Here is a 23958-nt window from a genome sequence, read left to right as displayed (position 1 = left end):
AGAAAAAGGTGTAGGAGTCGGTGTTATGGATGGTGACGTAGGAAGGAAGGTGGGAGAGAAAGGAGCCGATCAGACGGACGTAGTTAATGGGAAGGGCGAAGGTTTGGAGCTTGAAGAGGAGACCGGAATACCATACACGGTCATAAGCTCGTTCGAGGTACAGTGAGAGGAAGATTGCGGAGCGACGGGAATTAAGCTGGTCGGAAAGGAGATGAGTGAGGTGAAGGAGAAGATTGTCGGAAGAGAAGGAAGGCCGAAAGCCACACTGGGTAATGGGAAGGAGGCGGTGCTGGCGGAGGTGCTGGTGGATGCGGCGGATGAGGATAGATTCCAGGACCTTGCTGAAGACCAAGGTAAGGCTGATGGGACGGTAGCAGGAGATGGCGGACGGTGGTTTGCCAGGTTTAAGGAACATCAGGATACGGGAGGTTTTCCACAGGTCGGGGTAGTAACCGGTGGACAGGACTACATTGTAGAGCCTGGCCAGGGTGGAGAGGAAGAGACAGGAGCTTCACGAAGGTGACGGTAGGTGGCACAATCGTGACCAGGAGTGATGTTGTGTTTTGTGCGGAGTGTAGCAATGAGATCCTGTGTAGTGATAGGGGCATTGAGTTCCGTGTGTGCAATGTTGTCCAAGTACTGGAAACCAGGTGCGAGGGGAGGGACAGAGGTGTCAGTTCGATTGCAGACATCCGGGATGAGGGAGTAATTGAACTAGGGATCATCGGGGATGGAGAAAACATCGGAGAGGTAGGAGGCAAAGTGACTGGCCTTACTAAGGGAGTCAGGGAAGGGGTGCTCATCATGGAGAAGAGGATAGTGGGGGGAGGGTTTAGTTCCAGTAAGGCGACGAAAGGCTGACCAAAACTTGAACGAGTTGATAGGTAGGGTAGCATTTAAATGGGTGCATGTCTGTCGCCAGTCCCGGCGTTTCGTAGCCACGAGCAAATTACGAATGTGTCGCTGGAGTTGCCGGTGGCGTCGGAGTGTGTCCGGGTCACGCGTGCGGAGGAAGGCACGATAGAGATGGCGGGATTCACGGAGAAGGAGGACGGCCTGTGGGGGTAAGGTAGGACGGTGGGGGTGGACGGCGACAGTAGGGACGTGGGCCTCCACGGCCTCAGACAAGGTCTGCTGTAGAAAGGAGGCGGCACGGGTTAAATCGTCAGGGTGGTGGTAGGTGAAGGGGTGGCTATCGACCTGGGTGGAAAGGGTATCCCGTTAGGCATTCCAGTTGGCACAGGAATAGTCATGGATGTACTTAGGGGGAGGGTCATTGCGAGGGTCGGGGCGGGGGCGACGACCATCTGAAATTGTGAGGACAGGGAGATGGCCGCTACCAATAGGCTCCAGGATATCCACCGTTATGCGGCCAAGGAGGTTAGGGGAGGAAAGGATAACGTCGGGAGTGGAGTTGGATTTGGGATGGGTGTGCTGGGGGATGGGGATGAGGTCGCCTTGAAGGGAGGAGAGGAACCGATGCCACCGCCGTAACTGGGCGGCAGAACGACTATGGATGTTGAGGTCGGCGGCGATCACATAGGAGGAGAAGGTACGGTCAATGTGGGAGAGGAAGTCGAAGGGAATAGGGGCGTTAGGGCGGACATAGATGGTGGCGCAGGTAACGGTAAGGCCGGGGAAGAAGAGACTAAGGATCAGGTGTTCGGTGGGGTCGGGAAGGAGAGGCTGGAGCCGAACGGGTATCTGGCGGTGGTGACCAATGGCAACTCCGCCTCGCGCAATCGGGAGGGGATTATCGGAGCGGTGGAGGAGGTAGGGCGAAGCGTGGACGGTGTGGTGGGGTTGGAGGAAGGTTTCATTGAGGAGGAAGGCTTCCACACGGTGGATGGCAAGGGTGTGCAGGAAGAGGTTCCTGTTGGCGGGAAGGGAGCGGATGTTGTTGAAAAGTATACGGTGCTGTCGCGCCATGACAGGGATTTAAACGAGGGTGTCAAGACGGGAGAAGGTGAAATGGGCCTGGTTGTTGGAGTAGGTGGCGTACATTTTCAGTTGGAAAACGAAACGGGCGGCGAGGGATATCTGTTGGGTGGTGTGCGGGCACTGAAAAGGATGAACACTCTGAAGGACTATGGTGAGGAATCTGATAATGTCCTCAGCGGTAGGGGGCGGGCGAAGGGAATTGCCAGGAGGGGTGGGGGCGTCCAGAGGGCGGACAGGAACGGTGAGTTCAGGAGTGGTAGAGGGGGTCGGGCCTTACATTTCTGGGAGTATGTAGGATGAGGGAGGTTACACGTATTACAGGAAGGGGGGGACTGGAGATTGGGGCACTGCCGTAAAAAGTGGGCTTGCCTACAGTGCGGGCAGGTGGGGGCCTCGCGGCACTCACATGTCGGGTGTGCATTATACCGCAAGCACCTTTGGCAGTGGAGGGATTGAGGAGGGGAACGGGAGGGGTCAACTTTATAACGTTGGTTAAAAAGGAGGGCACCCTCCTGGACTAGGGCAGAGTGGGTCCCTATATACGAAACCGGATGGAGCGGCTGTTGGCCACAGTCTGCACGTGGCGTAGCGGTGGCGCCCTCGCTGCACGAGAGCGCTGCACGGAATAGCCGCCACGGACGCGGAGCCCTCTATGGGCTGACCACGTCCATTTGTTCTGGCGCGTGTTCGACTTCCGTGGTGGGAGGTACAAAAAAAAATAATCCAGTCCTCTCTTTGTTTACACAGCTCCCAGCTGTGTTAACCCAGAGCTGCTCTGAATGCTGCAAAACCTCCACAAATCACACGTGAGTGTGCACTGTCGCTGCATCTATTTCAACCAGATACCCTTTAATACTATACGCTAAGTTGTTAGCCAGGCTGGTTCCTGCTCCTCCCAATATAAGCAAACCATCTTTTTCATCATAGTCTCTGCGAAAACCCCTTTGTTCTCTGTTACCCGGCTAAACTTTACACTAGGTTTCACGACGCACGTAGCCTGCCTGGTGTTCTACAGTTAGAAAAAAAATGGGTCAAATGGCTCTGAGCACTATGGGACTCAACTGCTGAGGTCATTAGTCCCCTAGAACTTAGAACTAGTTAAACCTAACTAACCTAAGGACATCACAAACATCCACGCCCGAGGCAGGATTCGAACCTGCGACCGTAGCGGTCTTGCGGTTCCAGACTGCAGCGCCTTTAACCGCACGGCCACTTCGGCCGGCGTTCTACAGTTAGATTTTGCTGTAGTATTCGGCCTAAGTCCTCCTGTGACTGTTACCTACGAAGGATTTTTTCGTATCTACTGGACTTTCTGCCGACCACCAAACGGCCCTGCCACGTCGGTAACACCGGTTCCCACCACACAACTGAAGTTATGTAAAGTTGGGTCTGGCTTGCTTTCGGTTGGGTGACAGCTCGGGGAAAGCGGGCGCCGTTGGTTTTACGGACGAACAAGTCGCCCGAGTGGCGTCCAACTGAAAGACTTGCACCAGAGCGTCGTGTCACACGGCATTATTCTTATTATTCTGCCGACCAAGCCTGAAAGCTGTTCGTACGAGTCTGCTGCACTCTACTTTGCTCAAAAACTGGTTGATACTCGTCTCCTGTTTCAGGTAAGAAGTCAAACTTATTGCAAAGCGAAATTAGAAATGAATTTTTGAGATCTTCTCCCTTTTGCTTATTATTTGTCACCTCTTCCCTTTTAGCATTGTCTCCCTCCGCCTTCAAGCTACCTAATTCGATACACGTGATTTCTAAATCCGCCTGCACAAATCTTCCTTCACTGTTCCATGACCTTCTTATCTCGACTGAATAATCTATAAAGTCCGTGGAAGATCCTGGTCTGTCACTTCACTGGCTTCCCCATTACAATTTCTCCAATGAAACACCAACCCACAGTTCTGACATGTTTCTCCCAGATTGACCAACTTACAGCCACATCCGCATTTATCACACATAGCGCTACCTTTACAGAATCAAGCAAACCATAATGCACACTTAAACTGCAATAAAATAGGAACTACTGTATACTTCTTATATTCCACTGAGGTGCAAAATTCTAGACGGCAGACGCACGTAAACACGATAATGTAATTTCAGACAGATATTCACTGAATGTAAGTTTTATATCACAGGAGCCACGAAATGAATGAAATTTAAAAAGCACGATATTTTTGAACAACAAATTAAACAGGCATTATTAGCTACGTAGGAAATAATGTATCCAAACAACACGTAGTTTGGAAATTTGTGGTGGTAAGTTCTTATGGGACGAAACTGCTTACACACTAGTTAATCTAACTTAAACTAACTTACGCTAAGGACAACACACACAGCCACGACCGAGGGAGGACCCGAACCTCCGACGGGGGGAACCACGCGAACCGTGGCAAGGCGCCTAAGACCGCGCGGCTACCCCGTGCTGCAGAGATGGCACTGGATGTCAAAGTGCGTAGAGAATGCGACCGGCCACCATCATGGCCAGCTGCTTGTTGACATCATATTACGATGTTCGATGAGTGTTAACTAAAGCATTTTCCTTAACAGCAGCTGAGACGGTGATTTACACATTCCTTAAAGCATGGGTACCGATCCCTATAACCATGGCCACCATTGCACATGATGACTGTTTTATGGCTGTCCATGTACGTTGCATATTGATCAGGTAAATTTTAGGAAAAATTGATTCTATTAAAATATCTGTAAGGAATTATTGAAGGGGTTAGTTGTGTAAGATACGTGTACGTCAATGATTAGGCACATTGGAAGTAGGCTGTTTAGGTTTTTATGTTGGTAACGCCACGTAGCGCTCTGTATTAAAATCGCTGACTGCGCTGTGTGCATTCTGTGGCTGGTTGAACTCGTTGTTGGAAGTTATTCGCCAGTATAGTGTTGGTCGGTTGGAGGTGAGCCGCCAGCAGTGGTGGATGTGGTGAGAGAGATGTCAGAGTTCTGAGATGTTAATATGAGCGGACGATCTGGACGTGTGTCCGTCAGAAAAAGGAAATTTGTTAAACTGGATGTCATTATGACCTTTGAATACCATTAAGGGAAATACATTGTTTGTTCTCTATCAAAATTTTTAATTTGCTAACTATATGCCTATCAGTAGTTAGTGCCTTCAGTAGTCAGAATCTTTTATTCAGTTGGCAGTATTGGCGCTCGCTGTATTGCAGTAGTTCGAGTAACGAAAATTTTTGTGAGTAAGTGATTCATGAAGGGCATAGGTCAGGGCTATTCATTTGTAGGGATTATTAGAAGTCAGATTGTGTTGCGCTAAAATATTGTGTGTCAGTTTAGAAATGATCAGAATAAGTAAAGAGAAAACTGTGTGAGTACGTGACTTGCATGAAATATCCCCTACTGCAATACAGCGAGCGCCAATACTGCCAGCTAAATAAAAGATTCTAATTACTGAAGGCACCAACTTTTGATAAGCATAGGTAGCAAATGAAAAATTTTGATAGAGAACAAACAATGTATTTACCTTAATAATGTTCAAAAATCATATATATGTATATGATTTTTAAACATTATTCATGACCTCCATCTTTATAAATTTCCTTTTTCTGGCGGGCACACGTCCAGTTCGTCCGCTTATAGTCACCTCTCAAAACTCTGACATCTCTCTCTCCACATCCACCACTGCTGGCGGCTCACCTCCAACTGCCCAACGCTACGCGCTGTTCACATCCAACTACCCAACACTGCACTGGCGAATATCTTCCAACAACGAGTACAGGCAGCCACAGACTGCACACAGCACAGTCAGTGATTTTCATACAGAGCACTTCGTGGCGTTACCAACATAAAAACCTAAACAGCTTACTTACAACATATCTGTTTAAAGAGGAAAAAACTCTTTAGGGTCTATGAGGTTTGTGAAAGGCAGACTTACCCACTGTGCATCGTAGCCAAAAAGCACGTACTTCCAATTGCTCGACAGTTTTGGTTTCAGTGGCTTGTATTCTGCGAATACCTGCAAAATAGGCAATTAATTCAGAAAATATATCCACTGATAAGCCAAAATATTACCACCACCACCCACTGCGAGATTCAATGCTACGTGGTGGCACTGCTGATACATGGTACGATAAGGAAAGTATGGTACAGAAGTAGAGCAGAGGCGAGTGGGAAATCATTTTAGCCACAATGCGGGCCACAAATGGGGAAATCTACTGACTCAGGCGCGCTGACAGAGGACAGGTTGTTATGGTCGATCAGACAGGAACGTGCATCTTAGAGAAGGTCAGCTGTCGGCGATCTGCTGCCATGAGCATCTATGGAAAGTAGTTAAAAGGAGATGAAACCACGAGTAGGCGATAAGGTGTAGGTATTTTAAAATAATTTTAATATGTCGTTTATTTTTTAGTAAGAACTGCACTTTTTTTACAGTATGACAAGTTTCGATATCCCAGTACCAGCTTCAGAATTCAAAACAAAGTAAAATTAAGTATGTACTGTCTATTGTTTTACAAAAAGTATAAGCATATTGTACGCTAACGTTGGTTTACCAATGTAGTTGCGTCAGCGACCCCTTGTGTTAGTATCCAAACCACACAACAGAATCTTGTGGTACACAACTGCAGTCCTCGTTTTTGACTGAGGGAGAGGAAAGGAGGGAAAAAGGAAGAGAGGAGAAGGGGAGAAAAGTGGAGCGGGAGGGGAAAAGATGGCAGGGAAGGGGAGTGGAAAGGACCCTTGGACTTAACGTAATTACATTCGATAAGATATGATAGTAACTTCTGTAAAATTAAGAAAAATAAATGATTAGGCATTATGGTTAAAATATTAAAAATGTAGGACTAAGTGGGAGAAATGTGATAACGACAATGGATTTATAATCGGTAAGACAATGCTGTTTCTTGTCTAACAAGACAGGGCCTTACTTTAAAACTATAAAAAGTAAAATCATACGAAAGCTATAGTTAAAATATTAAGAGCATCGAAAAACGATTGTTTAAACTGCAAAAGCTATAGAGTAGTAAAATCACATGATTGGAAATAGTAAACTAATTAAAAATGAATTAAGTGGCTTTAAATATTGGAAATGGAAAACATTGGAAGTGTAAAACTATAAAAGGTATGCAATAATAAAACTATAAAAGACAAAATATGCGAGCAACTTAATTCACAGAGAGCAGATTGTGACGGTTACAGTTAACTGCTGTTTGCTTCTGCTTGGCGGCGTTGTGCATTGCGCAGTTCCTCAGTCCGCACGTTGGCTTGCTGCTAGGGTGGTGTGGGAGTCGACGTGCAGCCGTTGTCTCTCCTCGGAGGGCGAGGCTCTTGCTCATACATACATTGTATCCAGGTGGAGAGTTAAAAAAGGCCTTCAAAGTTTCTAAAAAAATCCACTGTTAATAAATCCGTTCTGCTGACTTAATACCTTTCCAGGCTCTTCTAAACGGCATGTAAAAATCTCACTTTCATCCAACATTGCTAGGCAGCAGTTTCAACAGAGTGCTTCAATGTTAGAAGATGTTAACCACACGTTGTTTTACTATTATAACTTGAATCGTGTCCTTTGAAACATATTTCAAACCTCCTGCTTATTTCACCTACGAAACCCTTCACAATAATTAAACAGCGTTTGGTGCAATCTCTTAACGAAGCATTTTGTTGGAACAACAGATACGCATTGCGAGCTGCAGCTCGATGCACCTAAGGGACACCTCTTAACCATGTTGGGTGAAACTGAGAATTTTACCTACCATTTACAACAGCCTGGAAATACTTTAAATCAGCACAAAGGTTTCATTAAGAGTGCAACATGGGACGCAGAGTGGCTTCCGTACACACTGTAAAACTGAGTGCCGTACAATAAAATCAAGCAGAAGCAAAGACAATTAACTTTAACTATCGTAGTGGGGTAATAGGGTTACTACAACAATTTTGATGTCAAATTAATTTATCAGTTAATTACCTCCCACCCACATATGACGTCATGGGTTTTGCCCAGCCAGCACATGGGTCCCTGTAGCCTCCCCAACCTACTCTATTGGCGGGAATTTATAACTAAGGTGGGAATTTCGAATTCTGGCGGAAAATTCACATATGGTGGGAATTTTGTAAGTAGGCTGTTTAGGTTTTCTTATTGGTAACGCCACGTAGCGCTCTGTATGAAAATTACTGGCTGTGCTGTGTGCAGTCTGTGGCTAGTTTGCATTGTTGTCTACCATTGTAGTGTTGGGCAGCTGGATGTTAACAGCGCATAGCGTTGGGCAGTTGGAGGTGAGCCGTCAGCAGTGGTGGATGTGGGGAGAGAGATGGCGGAGTTTGGACATTTGGAAGACTGGATGTCATGAACTGATATATATAATACGACTTTTGAACAATATTAAGGTAAATACATTGTTTGCTCTCTATCAAAATCTTTCATTTGCTAACTATGCCTATCAGTTGTTAGTGCCTTCCGTAGTTTGATTCTTTTATTTAGCTGGCAGTAGTGGCGCTAGCTGTATTGCAGTAGTTCGAGTAACCAAGATTTTTGTGAGGTAAGTGATTTGTGAAAGATATAGGTTAATGTTAGTAAGGGCCATTCTTTTGTAGGGATTTTTGAAAGTCAGATTGCGTTGCGCTAAAAAATATTGTGTGTCAGTTTAAGCACAGTCATGTATAAAATGGTTCTAAGGGGACGTTTCATAATTTCTTTGTCCCAAGACTTTGCCGACGTCCCATCCCACCCTGCCACTAGAGAACTGGTGGGATTCGAACTCCTGTCCTTCTGACCAGAAAGCCCAATTGCACCCCCCTACACTTGGAAACGGTCAGTCTCTGTCCAGCTGCAGGAGAGGGAGGTTAGGTTAATGTACTTTATTTATTTTGGCTGCAAAACTGAAACAGAAGATAGGTCCTAATTACTCAATTAATCATAAAGATTGGGCCTAATTACACATCTATAAGCATAGCACTAGACAAGGAGCGCCTAAAATCGCAATACAGCTCAAAAATTGATAATGTTATACAACTCCCGTTATCCAGCTGGGAAAAAAAATCACAATGCCACTCGAAACTAGTGGCGTACGTACTCAAAATAAATAGTATCTCTACATAGGATGATCGCTTTACCTACAATTCGAAAGAAATCTCTCTGCTCCACTTGTGAACTGGCATGAAAAAGGCTGGATTGGAATATACTATATTTTTCCCAGGAAACGTGGTCAACTGACGAGATGTTGGTGCTGGACAGAGAGGAGTTTAATAAGAGCATTACAGCTGAGGATTGTGTCTATAGTCTCGTACATGAGGAATGGAAGAATGGTTTCTGAAGTGTTAGTCGTGCAGAATGCAATGCTCTTAATGCTCTAATGCAGGACATATATGTCCAACATCTGACATACAATCACCCTGCAAGTTTTCTAACCCAATCACTACAGTGACAAACTATAAGATGATAAAATTACTTCCTTCTACACTATTCTGGTGTCCTAAGAAGTGACCGAGCAGTTCCTCTCTGTGAAGATATCGTCGGTGTATATCTGCCGCTTGAACTCCTTATAAACCAATGTGGGAGATCGCTGTTCTTAGGAAGTTGATGGGCTTTACACCTCTTTTGAACTCAGACACGTACGTATCCTCAATCACACGGTTTTGATGGATGCGGCCATGTCTCGCTAGGGTCCGCAGCTCGTGGTCGTGCGGTAGCGTTCTCGCTTCCCACGCCCGGGTTCCCGGGTTCGATTCCCAGCGGGGTCAGGGATTTTCTCTGCCTCGTGATGAGTGGGTGTTGTGTGCTGTCCTTAGGTTAGTTAGGTTTAAGTAGTTCTAAGTTCTAGGGGACTGATGACCATAGATGTGAAGTCCCATAGTGCTCAGACCCATTTTTTTGTCTCGCTAGGAAACAGAGCGAGGAAAAACAACATGAATATTTCCGTTAGTTGATACATTGAGTTACCACCCACATCCTTCTACATGAAAATGCACACGAAGAAGCAGCGATTTCGTACAAGAGAGTAAACACCACCATCACTAGCCAAAGGAAATGTAACAGTCTTATTGAGGTTTACAGTAGCATCACCACTGACCTGCATACACCACTTCCTCTTGCATACAGAAATCATGGACTGATGTTAGGTAGTTTTGCTCATGTGCAGGATAATACAGCGATTTCGTCTTAACACCACGCCTTTGGAGTACCCCATTCTCACACTATTGAGGTAGACATACGTGGCATGAATCCACTCTCCTACAGAACACGCGAAGAAGTGGCTTAAGTCCCTTAAACACACTGATTCATCTCCTTAATAGTTACGGAATGACATTGCTTGAGAGAAGCAACCCTAATTCGGTAATATCTACGTTCGACTGCGTCTATGAGAGCACTGTCCTGGATTGGGATACATATGTTTCACCTGCTTTAATACAGTGCTTCTGTGTAATACTTATATCGCCTTTATTGAAGTATGTGTTACGAAAACCGACGTAGTTTACACGTGGAGGGGGGGAATTAAAACTGAATGCAGACAGAGTATAAATTTTAAGGTTTTCTCGATCTTGAGTGTCCGAGAGCCCCCAACCCACCTCAGTTCCCTGCATTTCGTGTTTTTTTTTCTAATTTTGTTCATTCTCAATCAATTTACGTAATTTCGCTAGGTTTTCACGATTTTACATATTTCATCCTATTCTCCTCGAACTTACGTATTTTCCATCAATTTGTCGTAATTATACCAGGGTTTCCTCGATTTTTGCCAACTTTATGTCATTTTTCATATTTTTGCGATAGGTTTTCGTATGTGTAAGGTCACATGGCTGGCATACCTATGCGTTGTTTGGCTTCAGACGATGATATTTGCGTGTCTTATGAACCAGCCTACTAAAACATCCTGATGATATACATGCATGCATTTTGGGTAGGACGATCATGAAAAGTGTAGTACTATTCGCTTCACACCAACATGAGGCTCAACAAGTGGTGCAGACTGGAAACTCGAAGTTCAGAAACAATTCCGTGTTCTGCTACGGCACATCAGAGAGCTTTCCAGTGGCGGTCACTTGATGGAAACTCAAAGTCTGGCTCAGTTCTGCATGTTCTACCGTAATGAGATCTGCAACAGGGAGTTGACATGTGTACAGAATTGATTTCTGCGGCTGCTCTGATATTTTCCCATAAATATATGCTCTTTATGTTTACCAGATGAGCTTCGCTACTTTTGTTTATACCTTCCAACTCTGATATGTTCCCACAACCATGTGGGAACATCTACCAACTATAGATTTCACGTTTTTTATTTATCCTAGTAATAAGTTACTCGTTAGTTGGCGGTGTGTTGACTGTACTTCGCATCTTGGACCATAAGCATGTCCTGCATATGTCAATTGTTTAATAGTTATATATTTAGCATTACGAATAAATTCATCTTTGACAATACTATGTAGAAAAGAATGTTTGCTGGTACAAAAACGTTTAAAACGCTTTTCTTTGATTATGTGGTAAGTTTACATTGTTCATCTTTTCCATTACTTCGCACATATTTTCCGCGTTTGACTTATGAAAATCATAACCTAACCTTAAACCTTTTCGTGACAGGAATATGCATTTCACCTCGTTCAAGAGAAGAAATAAAGCATGTATTAAAACAAATTACATCTGATGATGGACCCACAGGATCCGAAATGGCCGGCCGTTGTGGCCGGGCGGTTCTAGCCGCTTCAGTCCGGAACCGCGCTGCTGCTACGGTCGCAGGTTCTACTCCTGCCTCGGGCATGGATGTGTGTGCTGTCCTTAGGTTAGTCAGGTTTAAGTAGTTCTAAGTCTAGGGGCTGATGACCTCAGATGTTAAGCCCCATAGTGCTCAGAGTCATTTCAACCATTTGATCCGAAAAGTTGTGACTGAAGGCGTTTTTTAATTCATACCTCCAGTGTAATGTTGGAACATCTTGGTTATCGCAAAGTGAGTGCGAGATGGGTCCCGTGGATGCTTACAGAAAAACAAAAGACTCATCGAATGGAAATTTTTCGGAACCTGCTGGATAAACATGAAGATGAAAGTGACAACTTTCTGAACAGCATCGTCACCGGACATGAGACTTGGTGTCACCACTACGAGCCGGAATCCAAAAGACAATCCATGGAATGGCTATATGCGACACGCTACAGGACGACACTAAGCTGAAAGCCCGGATTGCGAAGGCAAGGTCAGAAAAGAAGACCAGCTTTCACCTGCTACATGATAACGCCAGACCCCACTCCAGTTTTGCGACCGTGCAAGTCATTGCAGAATTCGGCTGGACTTTCTTACCACATCCACCGTACAACCCCGATTTAGCAAATTCTGACTTCGTCTCTTTGTGCCTCTGAAAGATGGACTACGTGGCCAACATTTTCAAGACCTGGATGCTGTTGTCAAAGCTGTAAGGAAATGGTTAGCCTCAGCTTGCTCCAATTTTTACGAGCGTGGCATGCTGGATCTGGTTCATCGTTGGCAAAAGTGCCTAACGAATGGTGGTGCCTATGTGGAAAAATGATAGTCTGTAGTTGAAATATTTCTCTATTTAGCTGTGCTGATGTGATTTATGTAACTCCTGTAATTTCCATAAATAAAAATCGGAGGAATTACTTTCGGAACGACCCTCGTACTTTGTACAGACGTCTCCATAGGAGACATCCACAATCCAACCAATGGTCTGTATGTATGTATTCCACCTAATTACAAAGAAAAATTAATTTCACATACACATATCGCTTGGGGACACTGCAATATCGGATTATTGCACAGTTGCTCCCACTATTTGAAGTAGCCTCACTTTCATACTTCACTGCACATTTTTAACTTCAACTATAGTTTCGAACTCAGTGTCAGATGCTGTCCTGGCATTAACACACATGGATACGTTGGTGGTAAAATGATACATACCGGTGAACTCTAACATCGTTTCCACAGCTACTGGGTTTATATAGCACTCCACAAGTGAATGACTACCAATCATGAGAGTCCACATCTGTATGGAGTGATGGGGAAGGGGTACCAAACTGAAACTTGTCGGTCCAGGGTGGTCATGTTGAATGAAGAGGTGGCGGGAAGGTGTACTATACTGAATTTCCCGGATATATGTCCTGCTGAGCAAAAAAAACAGGTCATAGGATAGGTACCTAAAGCAATAAGCAGACGACAGACTGGGAGAAATGTATGAAGGGGTTGGTTGACAAAATACTATTACTAGTCAGTATGCAGCTCGTGGCCTTGCAGTAGCGTTCTCGCTTCCCGCGCACGGGGTCCCAGGTTCGATTCCCGGCGGGGTCATGGATTTTTCCTGCCTCGATATGACTGGGTGTTGTGTCGTCTTCATCGTCATCATTCATCCCCGTTACGGTCGGAGGAAGGCAATGGCAAACCACCTCCGCTAGGACCTTGCCTAGTACGGCGGTGCGGGTCTCCCGCATCGTCCCCTACGCTCATTGGAGTACGGAACCTCATCATCATCATCGTTACTACTCATAAAATCACGTTATGTGAATGGGTGTTGCTGAACTGTGAAGCAACAACATTGCGTCATGTGGCTGCTGGGATCATACAGGTGGGTACATTCCATTCAAATATACAACAAGAAAGAAAAAACTCATGGAAAGAAGGCATATTTCTTCATAAACATAAAGGTGGAGTGAGGTATGTAGGGATGTCTATAGACAATGCAATTTTTTTTTTGCTTGAGCAGTATGTGTGGGATGGGGGGGAAGGAGGGGATGAAAATGAAAATGAAAATCGATAACACTGTGAAGATGTAAGCCACACCGAGTACTGTATAGTGGCTTGCAGAATTTGTGTTTAGATGCAGGCTCCTATTTGAGGCCGACATAGAGAAGTGCAGATGATGTGTTTTTCGATGTTCGTAGTTGAGAATATTACGAAAAACCAACACGCTTAAAAAAGATTGGCTATATATCATCAGCATGTGGTGGATTGGACAATGTACATCCCGTTATTCCTTCGTTTTTTAAGAAAAAAGCACCATAAACTGTTCCCACAAATACTGTATTGTTATTTTATATATCTTAATAAAATGAGGCGATATATGTACCTAATAGACTCAGGCATATCATTGTTAAAGGCATTACTGCCATGCTCTTGCAGCACACGGAACCAATTCAGGAGTTAGACAGAAAAATACAGAATTCGCGAGAAATGCGAGGTTGAGCATAAAATGTAGATGTCAGCCGATCCAGCTGGTCGCGCTGTTGTGGTTGATCGCGTAGGACGTCTGTGTAATGTCATCAATACAGCACATCTGTCAGTCATGGTCTTGCGGCCACTATGTCGGCACCTCGGCCTACCTGAATTCGAACATGGGCAAATTGATTGCGTTCGGCTGGTGTGTGCTTCCGTAACCTAAGCAGCCCAAGTGCTTTGGTCATTCAAGAGGCATCTTATCTAAGATTTATACAGGCAAAGCGGAAAAAACAAGTTCCGCTAAGTCAACGTCAACGTACGTATGTGTAGTGTGATCACAGCTAGCGGTCATTTAAAAGGTATGTGACGAAAAATAAGAGGACGACAGCTGCAAAAGTCGCTAAAGAACTGAATGTAGCACTCGCGAACCCTGTCGGCACCAAAGAACCATTAAAGTTGCTCCATAAAAGCAAGTTAAGGGCTTGTTGCCGTAGCCATAAAGCCTGCGCTATAGAGAAACTGAAGAATATCGTTCGGTAGGATGAATATTGTTTCACACTGTTTCTAACTTCCGACCGAGTTTACGTTACCGGAATGAAACATGTGGGGTAGTATAGATGTAGCAAATTGAGTTAGTAACGACGATCACTTTGCCAATTGTTTTAAGTCTTGTGGGCCATGTATTACCGTCTCCCACATACGTATCACGAAATGACTGCAAAGAGAAATTGCGTAGGTTGGCCAATAGATTTTCTCTCCACTTTGCGCGCGCCATTCACGATTCAAGCAGGGATGGATGGTACTAAAAAAAGTTTCGTCTTCAGAATGAAATAACTTCTTTTGACACTTGGTTGGGGGGCGGGGGGAGGGGGGTTATTGTAAAATATGTTTAATCAGTGACGGAACGCCCAGTTAACTTCTCTATTGGAGACACAAGACCCCAGCTGCATGCAGTTTGCTATTGCAATGATATTGTCTGTGTATCATTACTCGTTTACATACAGCACAGACGACGTGAAAATGGTTACTGTACATGTTCTTCTAAGAGAAAATGTATAATTGTGATGGCATATTAATAGGGTCACATTTCTGAAAATATCACCAACAACTAAGCAACAAGATACGAGGGCTATTCGGAAAGTAAGGAACTATCGGTCACGAAATGCAAACCACAGTGAAAATCAAACTGTTTTATTTGCAGCTGTTAGCTACACCTTCCAGTTACTTCTCTACACATTCTTCACTCAGACTTGGACATCTGTCGTAGCATTTTACCAACTTTTCAATTCCCTCGTTATAGAAGACAGCCGCCAGTGCTTTATGACAATTTTCTACTCTGGGGTGCAGCTCTTTGTCTGTGTCAAAATATTGTCTTTATAGCCAGCGGTTCATTTGAGCAGAGATGAACCTCAGGGGCAGCCAATTATGGGCTGTATTGTGGGTGATCAAACACTTCCCATCTTCATTGCCCCTGCACAGTGCGGCCGACAACAGTCGTGTAGAACGAATCGCATGACAGTTATGTTATGCGGATTGCATAGCTTCAGGCGAAATCTTTCGCCAGGCCCTCACACTTGACGGGAGAGGCTCATTTCTAGCCATCTTTACGTTCTCACTGTGAGCTCGGAACTGAAAAGAGTGACATGACGCGATCGACGGGCGTACTAGGCACAGTGCCCCACGCATCTGTGAAAATTTCATCAGATTTTTACTGTATTTTCCATTTCGCGACCGATCGTTCCTTACTTTCCGAATAACCCTCTTGTATAAAATGTTCTTCGAGGGCATCATCCCTGGCAGTCTCTCATCCATTTCACGATAATGCAAAAACGATTCACCTTCTTTGAACTTCTTTTCGATGTCATCCATGTTTTCTATATCTTATAATATCCTGTTCCATGCAACCATAGTGGAGAGGAGGGGTAAAGAAGCGTGATGTATGGTAGTCTCTTTTCTCTATGGATCTCCCGTATTTTCAGAGTATTGTGGAAATAAAACACAGTCTTTGCCTCACTTGTCTGTGTGGTGTAAACGCTACTGTAATCATATTGTTTCTCCTTTGTTCCTTTGTATTTAGAAGACGAAAAACGTTAAATAATGTCGAAATGTTAATGTTGATTTCTAGAGGGTTTTGTGGTACAATACCTCGAAAAAACGAGGCACTTACAGTGCACTGTATATCCTGTGTGTACATCTCAAATGTGTCTACTACAGTTTTTCTCTTTATATGCGGCATACGATTTGAGCGGTATACACATCTCATTTTAATGTCCACTAGTACGATTCGAGTGATACATACATCGTCATATTAACATCCACTGGTATGTTTCAGATACTTCTGATCAGATTGCACATCACTAAAATGGAAGTTCATTCCTAAGTAAGTTTTTTATAGTTAAAGTGGTGATCGGCGTGATGACGAACGACAATGCATCTGCTCCTAGCTAGCATGCATAGACATGTCTGTGGGTTGGTGGGTGGGAAGGTGTTTACAGAGCTTAGGGGGCTGCTGCTCAAGCCACTGCATGCATGCCTGTCTACGAGAGCAGAAGTTTCTAATTCTCTTATTTAAGGTGTGGTCACGGCTACCACCCGCGGCCGCTGGCCGAGGCTGCGTCTCCTCCTTCACAGATGTGAAGCGGTGAGTACTGTGACCACCACACGTAACAGAGTGCAGTGGCCAGTGGTGGCTGTAGTGGTGAGCGGTGCGGAGATGGGCTGCACTGGCACAGTACAGAGATGAGGTGGACTTCATGCGGGTAGCAGGGAAGTATGTTTTTACACAAAGGCGTAATTGCCTTCCCCATCCTGTCCCAGTGTTAGCGGCACAGATGTGGGATGCTAGTGTAACTGAGCGATGGGGATACCTCTCTGTAGAATCGTTCGTTCCGTTGTTTACCTGTACAGAATAAATCTCATGCTGTTACGCTGCTCTTACGTGAACTGATTGCGATATCACTGTTCCTTAGCACACTAATAATACAGTGATAAATTCCTTACAGTGGAACATAGCGTATTTATTCTTAAATAATGCATTGTGCGTTTTGTTTAATGTGGAGTACATCTACACCTACATGTATACTCTGAAAATCACATTTAAGTGCCTGGCAGAGGGTTCATCGAACCACCTTCACAATTCTCTATTATTCCAATCTCGTATAGCGCGCTGAAAGAACGAACACCTACAGGTATATCTTCCCGTACGAGCTCTGATTTCCCTTATTTTATCGTGGTGATCGTTTCTCCCTATGTAGGTGGGTGTCAACAAAATATTTTCGCATTCGGAGGAGAAAGTTGGTGATTGGGATTTCGTGAGAAGATTCCGTCGCAAGGAAAAACGCCTTTCTTTTAATGATGTCCAGCCCAAATCCTGTATCATTTCTGTGACTCTCTCCCACATTTCGCGATAATACAAAACATGCTGCCCTTCTTTGAACTTTTTCGATGTACTTCGTTAGTCCTATCTGGTAAGGATTCCATACCGCGCAGCAGTATTCTAAAAGAACACGGACAACCGTAGTGTAGGTAGTCTACTTTGTAGGTCTGTTACATTTTCTAAGTGTGCTGCCAATAAAACGTAGTCTTTGGTTAGCCTTCCCCACAACATTTTCTATGTGTTCCTTCCAATTTAAGTTGTTCGTAATTGTAATACCTAGGTTGAATTTACGGCTTTTAGATTACCTGATTTATCGTGTAACCGAAGTTTAACGAATTCCTTTTAGCACTCATGTAGATGACCTCACACTTTTCGTTATTTATGGTCAACTGCCACTTTGCGCGCCATTCAGATATTTCTTCTAAATCATTTTGCAATTTGTTTTGATCTTCTGATGACTTTATTAGTCGATAAACTACAGCGTCATCTGCAAACAACCTAAGACGCTGCTCAGATTGTCTCCCAAATCGTTTGTATAGATAAGGAACAGCAAAGGGCCTATGGGGCCTTGGGGAACGCCAGAAATCACTTCTGTTTTAGTCGATGATTTTCTGTCAGTTACTACGAACTGTGACCTCTCTGACAGGAAATCACAAAGTCAGTCACATAACTGAGACGATATTCCATAAGCAATCAATTTCACTAGAAGCCACTCGTGTGGTACAGTATTAAAAGCCTTCCGGAAATCCAGTAATATGGAATCGATCTGAAATCCCTTGTCAATAGCACTCAACACTTCATGTTAATAAAGAGCTAGTTGGGTTTCACAGGAACGATGTTTTCTAAACCCATGTTGACTCTGTGTCAATAGACAGTTTTCTTCGAGGTAACTGATAATGTTTGAACACAATATATGTTCCAAAATCCTGCTGCACATCGACGTTAACGATATGGGCCTGTAATTTAGTGGATTACTCCTACTACCTTTCTTGAATATTGGTGTGACCTGTGCAACTTTCCAGTCTTTGGGTACGGATCTTTCGTCGAGCGAACGGTTGTATATCATTGTTAAGTATGGAGCTAATGCATCAGCATACTTCTAAAGGAACCTTACTGGTATACAGTCTGGACCAGAAAACTTGTTTTTATTAAGTGTTTTAAGTTGCTTCACTACTCCGAGGATATTTACTTCTACGTTACTCATGTTGGCAGCTGTTCTCGATTCTAATTCTGGAATATTTACTTCGTCTTCTTTTGTGAAGGCATTTCGGAAGGCTGTGTTTAGTAACATTGCTTTCACAGCACTGTCTTCGTTAGTATCTCCATTGTTATCTCGCAGAGAAGGCATTGATTGTTTCTTGCCGCCAACATACTTCACATACGACCAGAAACCCTTTGGATTTTCTGCCAGGTTTCGAGACAAAGTTTCGTTGTGGAAAACCGTTATAAGCATCTCGCATTGAAGTTCGCGCTAAATTTCGAGCTTCTGTAAAAGATCGCTAATCTTGGGGATTTTGCGTCTGTTTAAATTTGGCATGTTTGTTTCGTTGTTCCTGCAACAGTGTTCTACCCCGTTTTGTGTACCAAGGAGGATCAGCTCCATCGACTGTTAATTTATTTGGTATAAATCTCTCAGTTGCTGCCGATACTATTTCTTTCAATTCAAGCCACATCTGGTATACACTTATATTATTAATTTGGAATAAGTGCAGATTGTCTCCCAGGAAGGCGTCAAGTGAATTTTTGTCGGCCGGAGTGGCCGTGCGGTTTTAGGCGCTACAGTCCGGAACCGAGCAACCGCTACGGTCGCACGTTCGAATTCTGCCTCGGGCATGGATGTATGTGATGTCCTTAGGTTAGTTAGGTTTAATTAGTTCTACGTTCTAGGCGACTGATGACCTCAGAAGTTGAGTCGCATAGTGCTCAGAGCCATTTGAACCATTTTTTTGAATTTTTATCTGCTTTTTTGACTTCGGGATTACAATATTCAATCTCGTTACGATAACCCTGTGTTCACCAATCCCTATATCGGTTTTGATGCTCGTTATTAACTCAGGATTGTTTGTTGCTAAGAGGCCAAATGTGTTTCCACAACCGTTTACTATTCGCGTGGGCTCTTGAACTAACTGCTCGAAATAATTTTCAGAGAATGCGTTTAGCACAATTTCAGATGATATTTTAAGCGTACCTCCGGAATTAAACATTTATTTTCGCCAACATATCGAAGGTAAATTAAAGTCACCACCAACTATAATCGTATGAGTCGGGTACGTGTTTGAAATCATACTCAAGTTTTCTTTGAACCTTTCAGCAACTGTATCATCTGAATTGGGAGGTCGGTAAAAGGATCCAATTATTATTGTATTCCGGTTGCCAACAATGACCTCTGCCCATACTAACTCACAGGAAGGATCTACTTCAATTTCGCGACAACTTAAACTGACAGCAACAAACACGCCACCGCCAACCGTGTTCTGCCTATCCTTTCGGAACACCGTTAGGTTTTTCGCGAAAATTTCGGCTGAGGTTACATCCGGCTTTAGCCCGCTTCCAGTGCCTATAACGATTTGAGCATCAGTGCTTTCTATAAGCGCTTGGAGCACTGGTACTTTCCCAACACAGCTACGACAATTTACAACTGTTGAAGCAATGGTTGCTGTATCTACGTTCTTCCTGTGTTCAGCCTGCACCCTTTGTGACTGAAGCCCTTCTTGTGCTTTTCCGAGACCCTCTAACCTAAAAAACCGCCCAGTCCACGCCACACAGCGCCTGTTACCCGTGTAGCCGCCTCCTGCGTATAGAGGACACCTGACCTATTCTCTGAGCCTCTGATTCAAACCCTCCACTCGGCTCTGTACCAGAGGTTCGCAATCGGTCCTGTCGACTATGCTGCAAATCGTCAGCTCTGCTTTCATCTTGCAAGCAAGACTGGCAGCCTTTACCACATCTGTTAGCCGCTAGAAACCAGAGAGAATCTCTTCTGATCCTAAGTGACACACATCATTGGTACCGACGGGAGCAACCACCTGCAGTGGGCAGGTCAGTGTCATACTGTTCTAATTATTTAGCTTTTTACGGTCCTGTATGTCTCTGGAATACTGAGATAAAATCGACAAAATTGGAGTGAATTCCTCCAAAACTGTAAACAGCAATGGAGGTGGTGCACTTGCAGCAGGTACATAACAGGAGTGCAAATGTTTGTTAAATAATGCATTGCAGGGATTGATTGGTGTATTTGTTAAAATATGACACTGTGGAAATTTTCTCGTCTTATAAAGCAGGGGAAAATCGGCAGAATTGTAGTAAATAGCCACAAAACTGTAAATTGTGTCATAGTGGCAGTAAACACTATTGGGCTCAATACTCTGCTGGAAACTGCGAAAAAATTAATCGCGAATATCAGCTGAATTTTTTGCTGCTGGCGCTGCTGCTAATCGACCAAGGTACAGACAGAACACGTCTGCTAAGTCCCGTCTCATGAAGGTGACTAGCTGAAGAGTGGTGTCAGTAAGGAGGGGGCGGGGAGGCAGCTGGTGGCGCGGGGGGGGGGGGGGATTCCAAATAGGAATGCGCTATAGGAGTGGGGAGGGCACATCGACAATTTTTGATCATAATTTGTGATAATTAAGATCAGACTAAAAGCAATTTGACAGCTGTACAAACATGAGGACAAGCGCACCACTTAATGGCCATCTTCAGCCATGAATTGCGGTAACTAAAGTGACAGTTGTGAGTCATTAATTAGATTCGAAACAAACAAAACTAGGAGCCCAAATGATTGGTTTGTTTACATAAAGGGAACTAGGGCAAGCGGCCGATTTGTTTACAGAAGGAAAAAAATGGAGCTTTTGTTTCAGAGCCCATTCAATCTCCCTACTGTGAAGTATGAAGGAATTTGCTTTGAAAAGGGAGAATTTTAAGCCAAACTCCATCAAATAAACTTCAATATCCTTCCAGAAATATTTCCATGAGTTGAAAGATAGTGTGCATCTTGGTTCACAGATTTAAAATTCAATGCATGATGATAATTTTGAAACAGCTGAAAGTTAATATCTAATTCATTACGAGAGCTTTCTCTATAACCAATGTTTTCTAATACATAATGTTACTTGTGTTGATACTGTTTCGGTATTTGTACTGTCTTAAGCAAAAATCATACATCATAAACGCTTATTTTGTGCAAAATCCGAACGTTATGTGTAGAAATCGATGTCATTTACTAAGAAATCATAATAAAACATTTCTTACAAATTGTCGAGGAATCATCAGAAAGCTAAACGTTTCTAGTCAACTTGATATTTCTTTTTATACTGCTGTGTAAGCTGTGAACGAAGTGACTCACCGTGCCATCGCCTTCTACAGCTTATAACTACATCATCCAATCTAGAAGCACTTTTGTGTAAGATAAACGTCTTGTAATACTTGCCTCCTTCGGCACCACGTCGTACGTCTCATCTGTAGAAACGTCCCAAGCGCGTACCTCGTCCTCATACTCGAAGAGGAGTACGGAAGCTGTAACAAATGACACATCACTGGTAAGCGTGGTACGTCCTGGGACAATAAGCTGTAGGCCTTCCATCTCTGAAACTTCCCATATGTCAACTCACTACTAAAGTAAAGATGGGCAAAACCATTGTTTCCAGAGATCATGTCAGAAATGTTCACTCACTGGAATAAACTACCTCTTTTTCATAACTCTCCACTTACCATTCATTCACAGAATTAAACAAAAGGAAGGGACCTTCCCTTTTTGCATTTTTATCCGATATCGCCCTATTTTGAAAGAATAGAGAAAGAGGAGTAAGAAGTTTATGTTACGTCCCTGCTAGTTTTGAGATTTGAAAGTCATGTGCTTCGTCTGCTACAAAAATTAAAAACCTTACAAAATACTAAATATTTTTATCAAGTGAGAGAATTTTAAAAATTAAACTGGTTCTTGTTATTTTTATACTTTTACTGGAAACAATATAATAATATAACATAACTGTAATTATGTGTCTACAGTCATTATTGACCATCAGCACGAATACCAAAGAAAGAAAAATTATCAGCATTATGATTTACAAATAAAATTTGATCTACTTTACTTTAAATGAGTCGGTTTCTTTTCTCGGTGTATATTTGTTCTGTGCTTGGAAAGACAAGCTCACAGAGCACTGCCGTAGCTGGAATACATAATATTTTCAGAACCTGCAATTTCCTGGTTTATTACCAGTTTAAGAGGTAGCTGTTTTCTAGGCGAAACTGTCTTAGGCACATATTTGTCATGAAGTTCCACAAACACTCCGTGTCCTAGGTTGTCACTTTCTTCTAGCTGACTGATAGTTTCACTAAATTCCTCTTAGACTGAAGAATTCTTATGCCTTGCTGTGGTATTTGTCTGAGAAACTAGGTGTCTTCGTTCTTGTTGAACAATCAACACTTTCATTTTTGCAATAAGTTACGTATAGCAGTCCTGAAATGTTATGTCATCTGTAAATTCTTGTTTTTTGAGGCGGCGATCCAGCAACTTGCCTCGCTAATCAGTTCGTTGCTGGAGATAGCCCCAAACCTTTTTGGCAACCCATTAGGCAAGTTATTAATCAATGAATCTATTTCAGAGGGCATTCTTTATTTTTGTCTTTAAAGATTTTAGTTACTGACCCATTAATATCGGCAAGATCGTCATTTTTGCTAGTGAAACTCTTTTCTCTGAGGACACATATTTTGTTATCTCTTCGGAAACTTTAAAAATCTATATAGCCTCTTGATTATCTCTCAGTTTGTATCTTTTAAGTTTAAAGTTATCGATTTTGCTCCCAGAACAGCGAGACAAAAAAATTACGGTAACTTTACTTGAAAGAAATATTTGCAACATCTCGTAAAAAGAGGCCCATCTCACTGGGACACGTTGTTTCAGATTCAGTCGTCATTTTCTCTTAATTTTCTTGCATTGCGGCAAGTTCCTTCAGGCAAACGGACTCTGTTTGAAAAACATAACAGCTCTTTTGAGCTCGTCACAGGTCTTCTGTATGGACTTCTTAACTATGTGTTGTACAACGAGACATAAAGCATGTGCAAATCAAAAAAGTTTCAGAAACATGGTAGCTAACTTTATATCCGAAACATGTTTTGTTACTGGCATTAACAGCCTTTGCCCAATGTCAGATGTGTTCTTCCGGTGTTTTTCTCCGAAATGTAAGCACTCCAAAGGTAAGGCTTTAGTTGACTCTTGTTCATGAAATGTACCGTGAGTGGATTGAGAGTAAGACAAGGATGCAGTTTGTTTCAGATTCTTTTTAATACTTATACTTACGTAATGCTAGCGCAATGGATAAATTAAGTCTTCATACTCCTGACTTCAACAAAAAGACTTATTCTATGACACTACTCTTTGCTTATGATCAGACTGCGATTGCTGATCATAACTCGAAAGAGCTGCTCATATTTTATCCACAACAGCTACGTTGTATAATGCCCAGCAAAACAATAATAAATACCCAGAAAATAAACAAAGTACACTTAGGAAATACTATTTCATTCGTGGCAGAAACG

The 23958-nt window shown here is 43.3% G+C and overlaps 1 protein-coding gene across 1 annotated transcript in view; it reads right to left on the bottom strand.

Moving 5' to 3' along the window:
• Positions 1 to 23958, bottom strand: part of LOC126190822 (venom dipeptidyl peptidase 4-like) — a 382023-nt gene that overhangs the window by 283645 nt on the left and 74420 nt on the right. Inside the window, exons 3-4 of the mRNA XM_049931391.1 lie at positions 21851 to 21936; positions 5840 to 5920 (exon numbers count right to left, since the gene is read on the bottom strand). Of these exons, the coding sequence (XP_049787348.1) occupies positions 5840 to 5920; positions 21851 to 21936 (167 nt within the window). The remainder of the gene's footprint in view (positions 1 to 5839; positions 5921 to 21850; positions 21937 to 23958) is intronic.

This window comes from Schistocerca cancellata, chromosome 6 (genome assembly GCF_023864275.1).
Source record: "Schistocerca cancellata isolate TAMUIC-IGC-003103 chromosome 6, iqSchCanc2.1, whole genome shotgun sequence".
Lineage (NCBI taxonomy): Eukaryota > Metazoa > Arthropoda > Insecta > Orthoptera > Acrididae > Schistocerca > Schistocerca cancellata.
The sequence above is the reverse complement of the archived record's forward strand: the minus strand, read 5'-3'. Positions and strand labels throughout refer to the sequence as shown.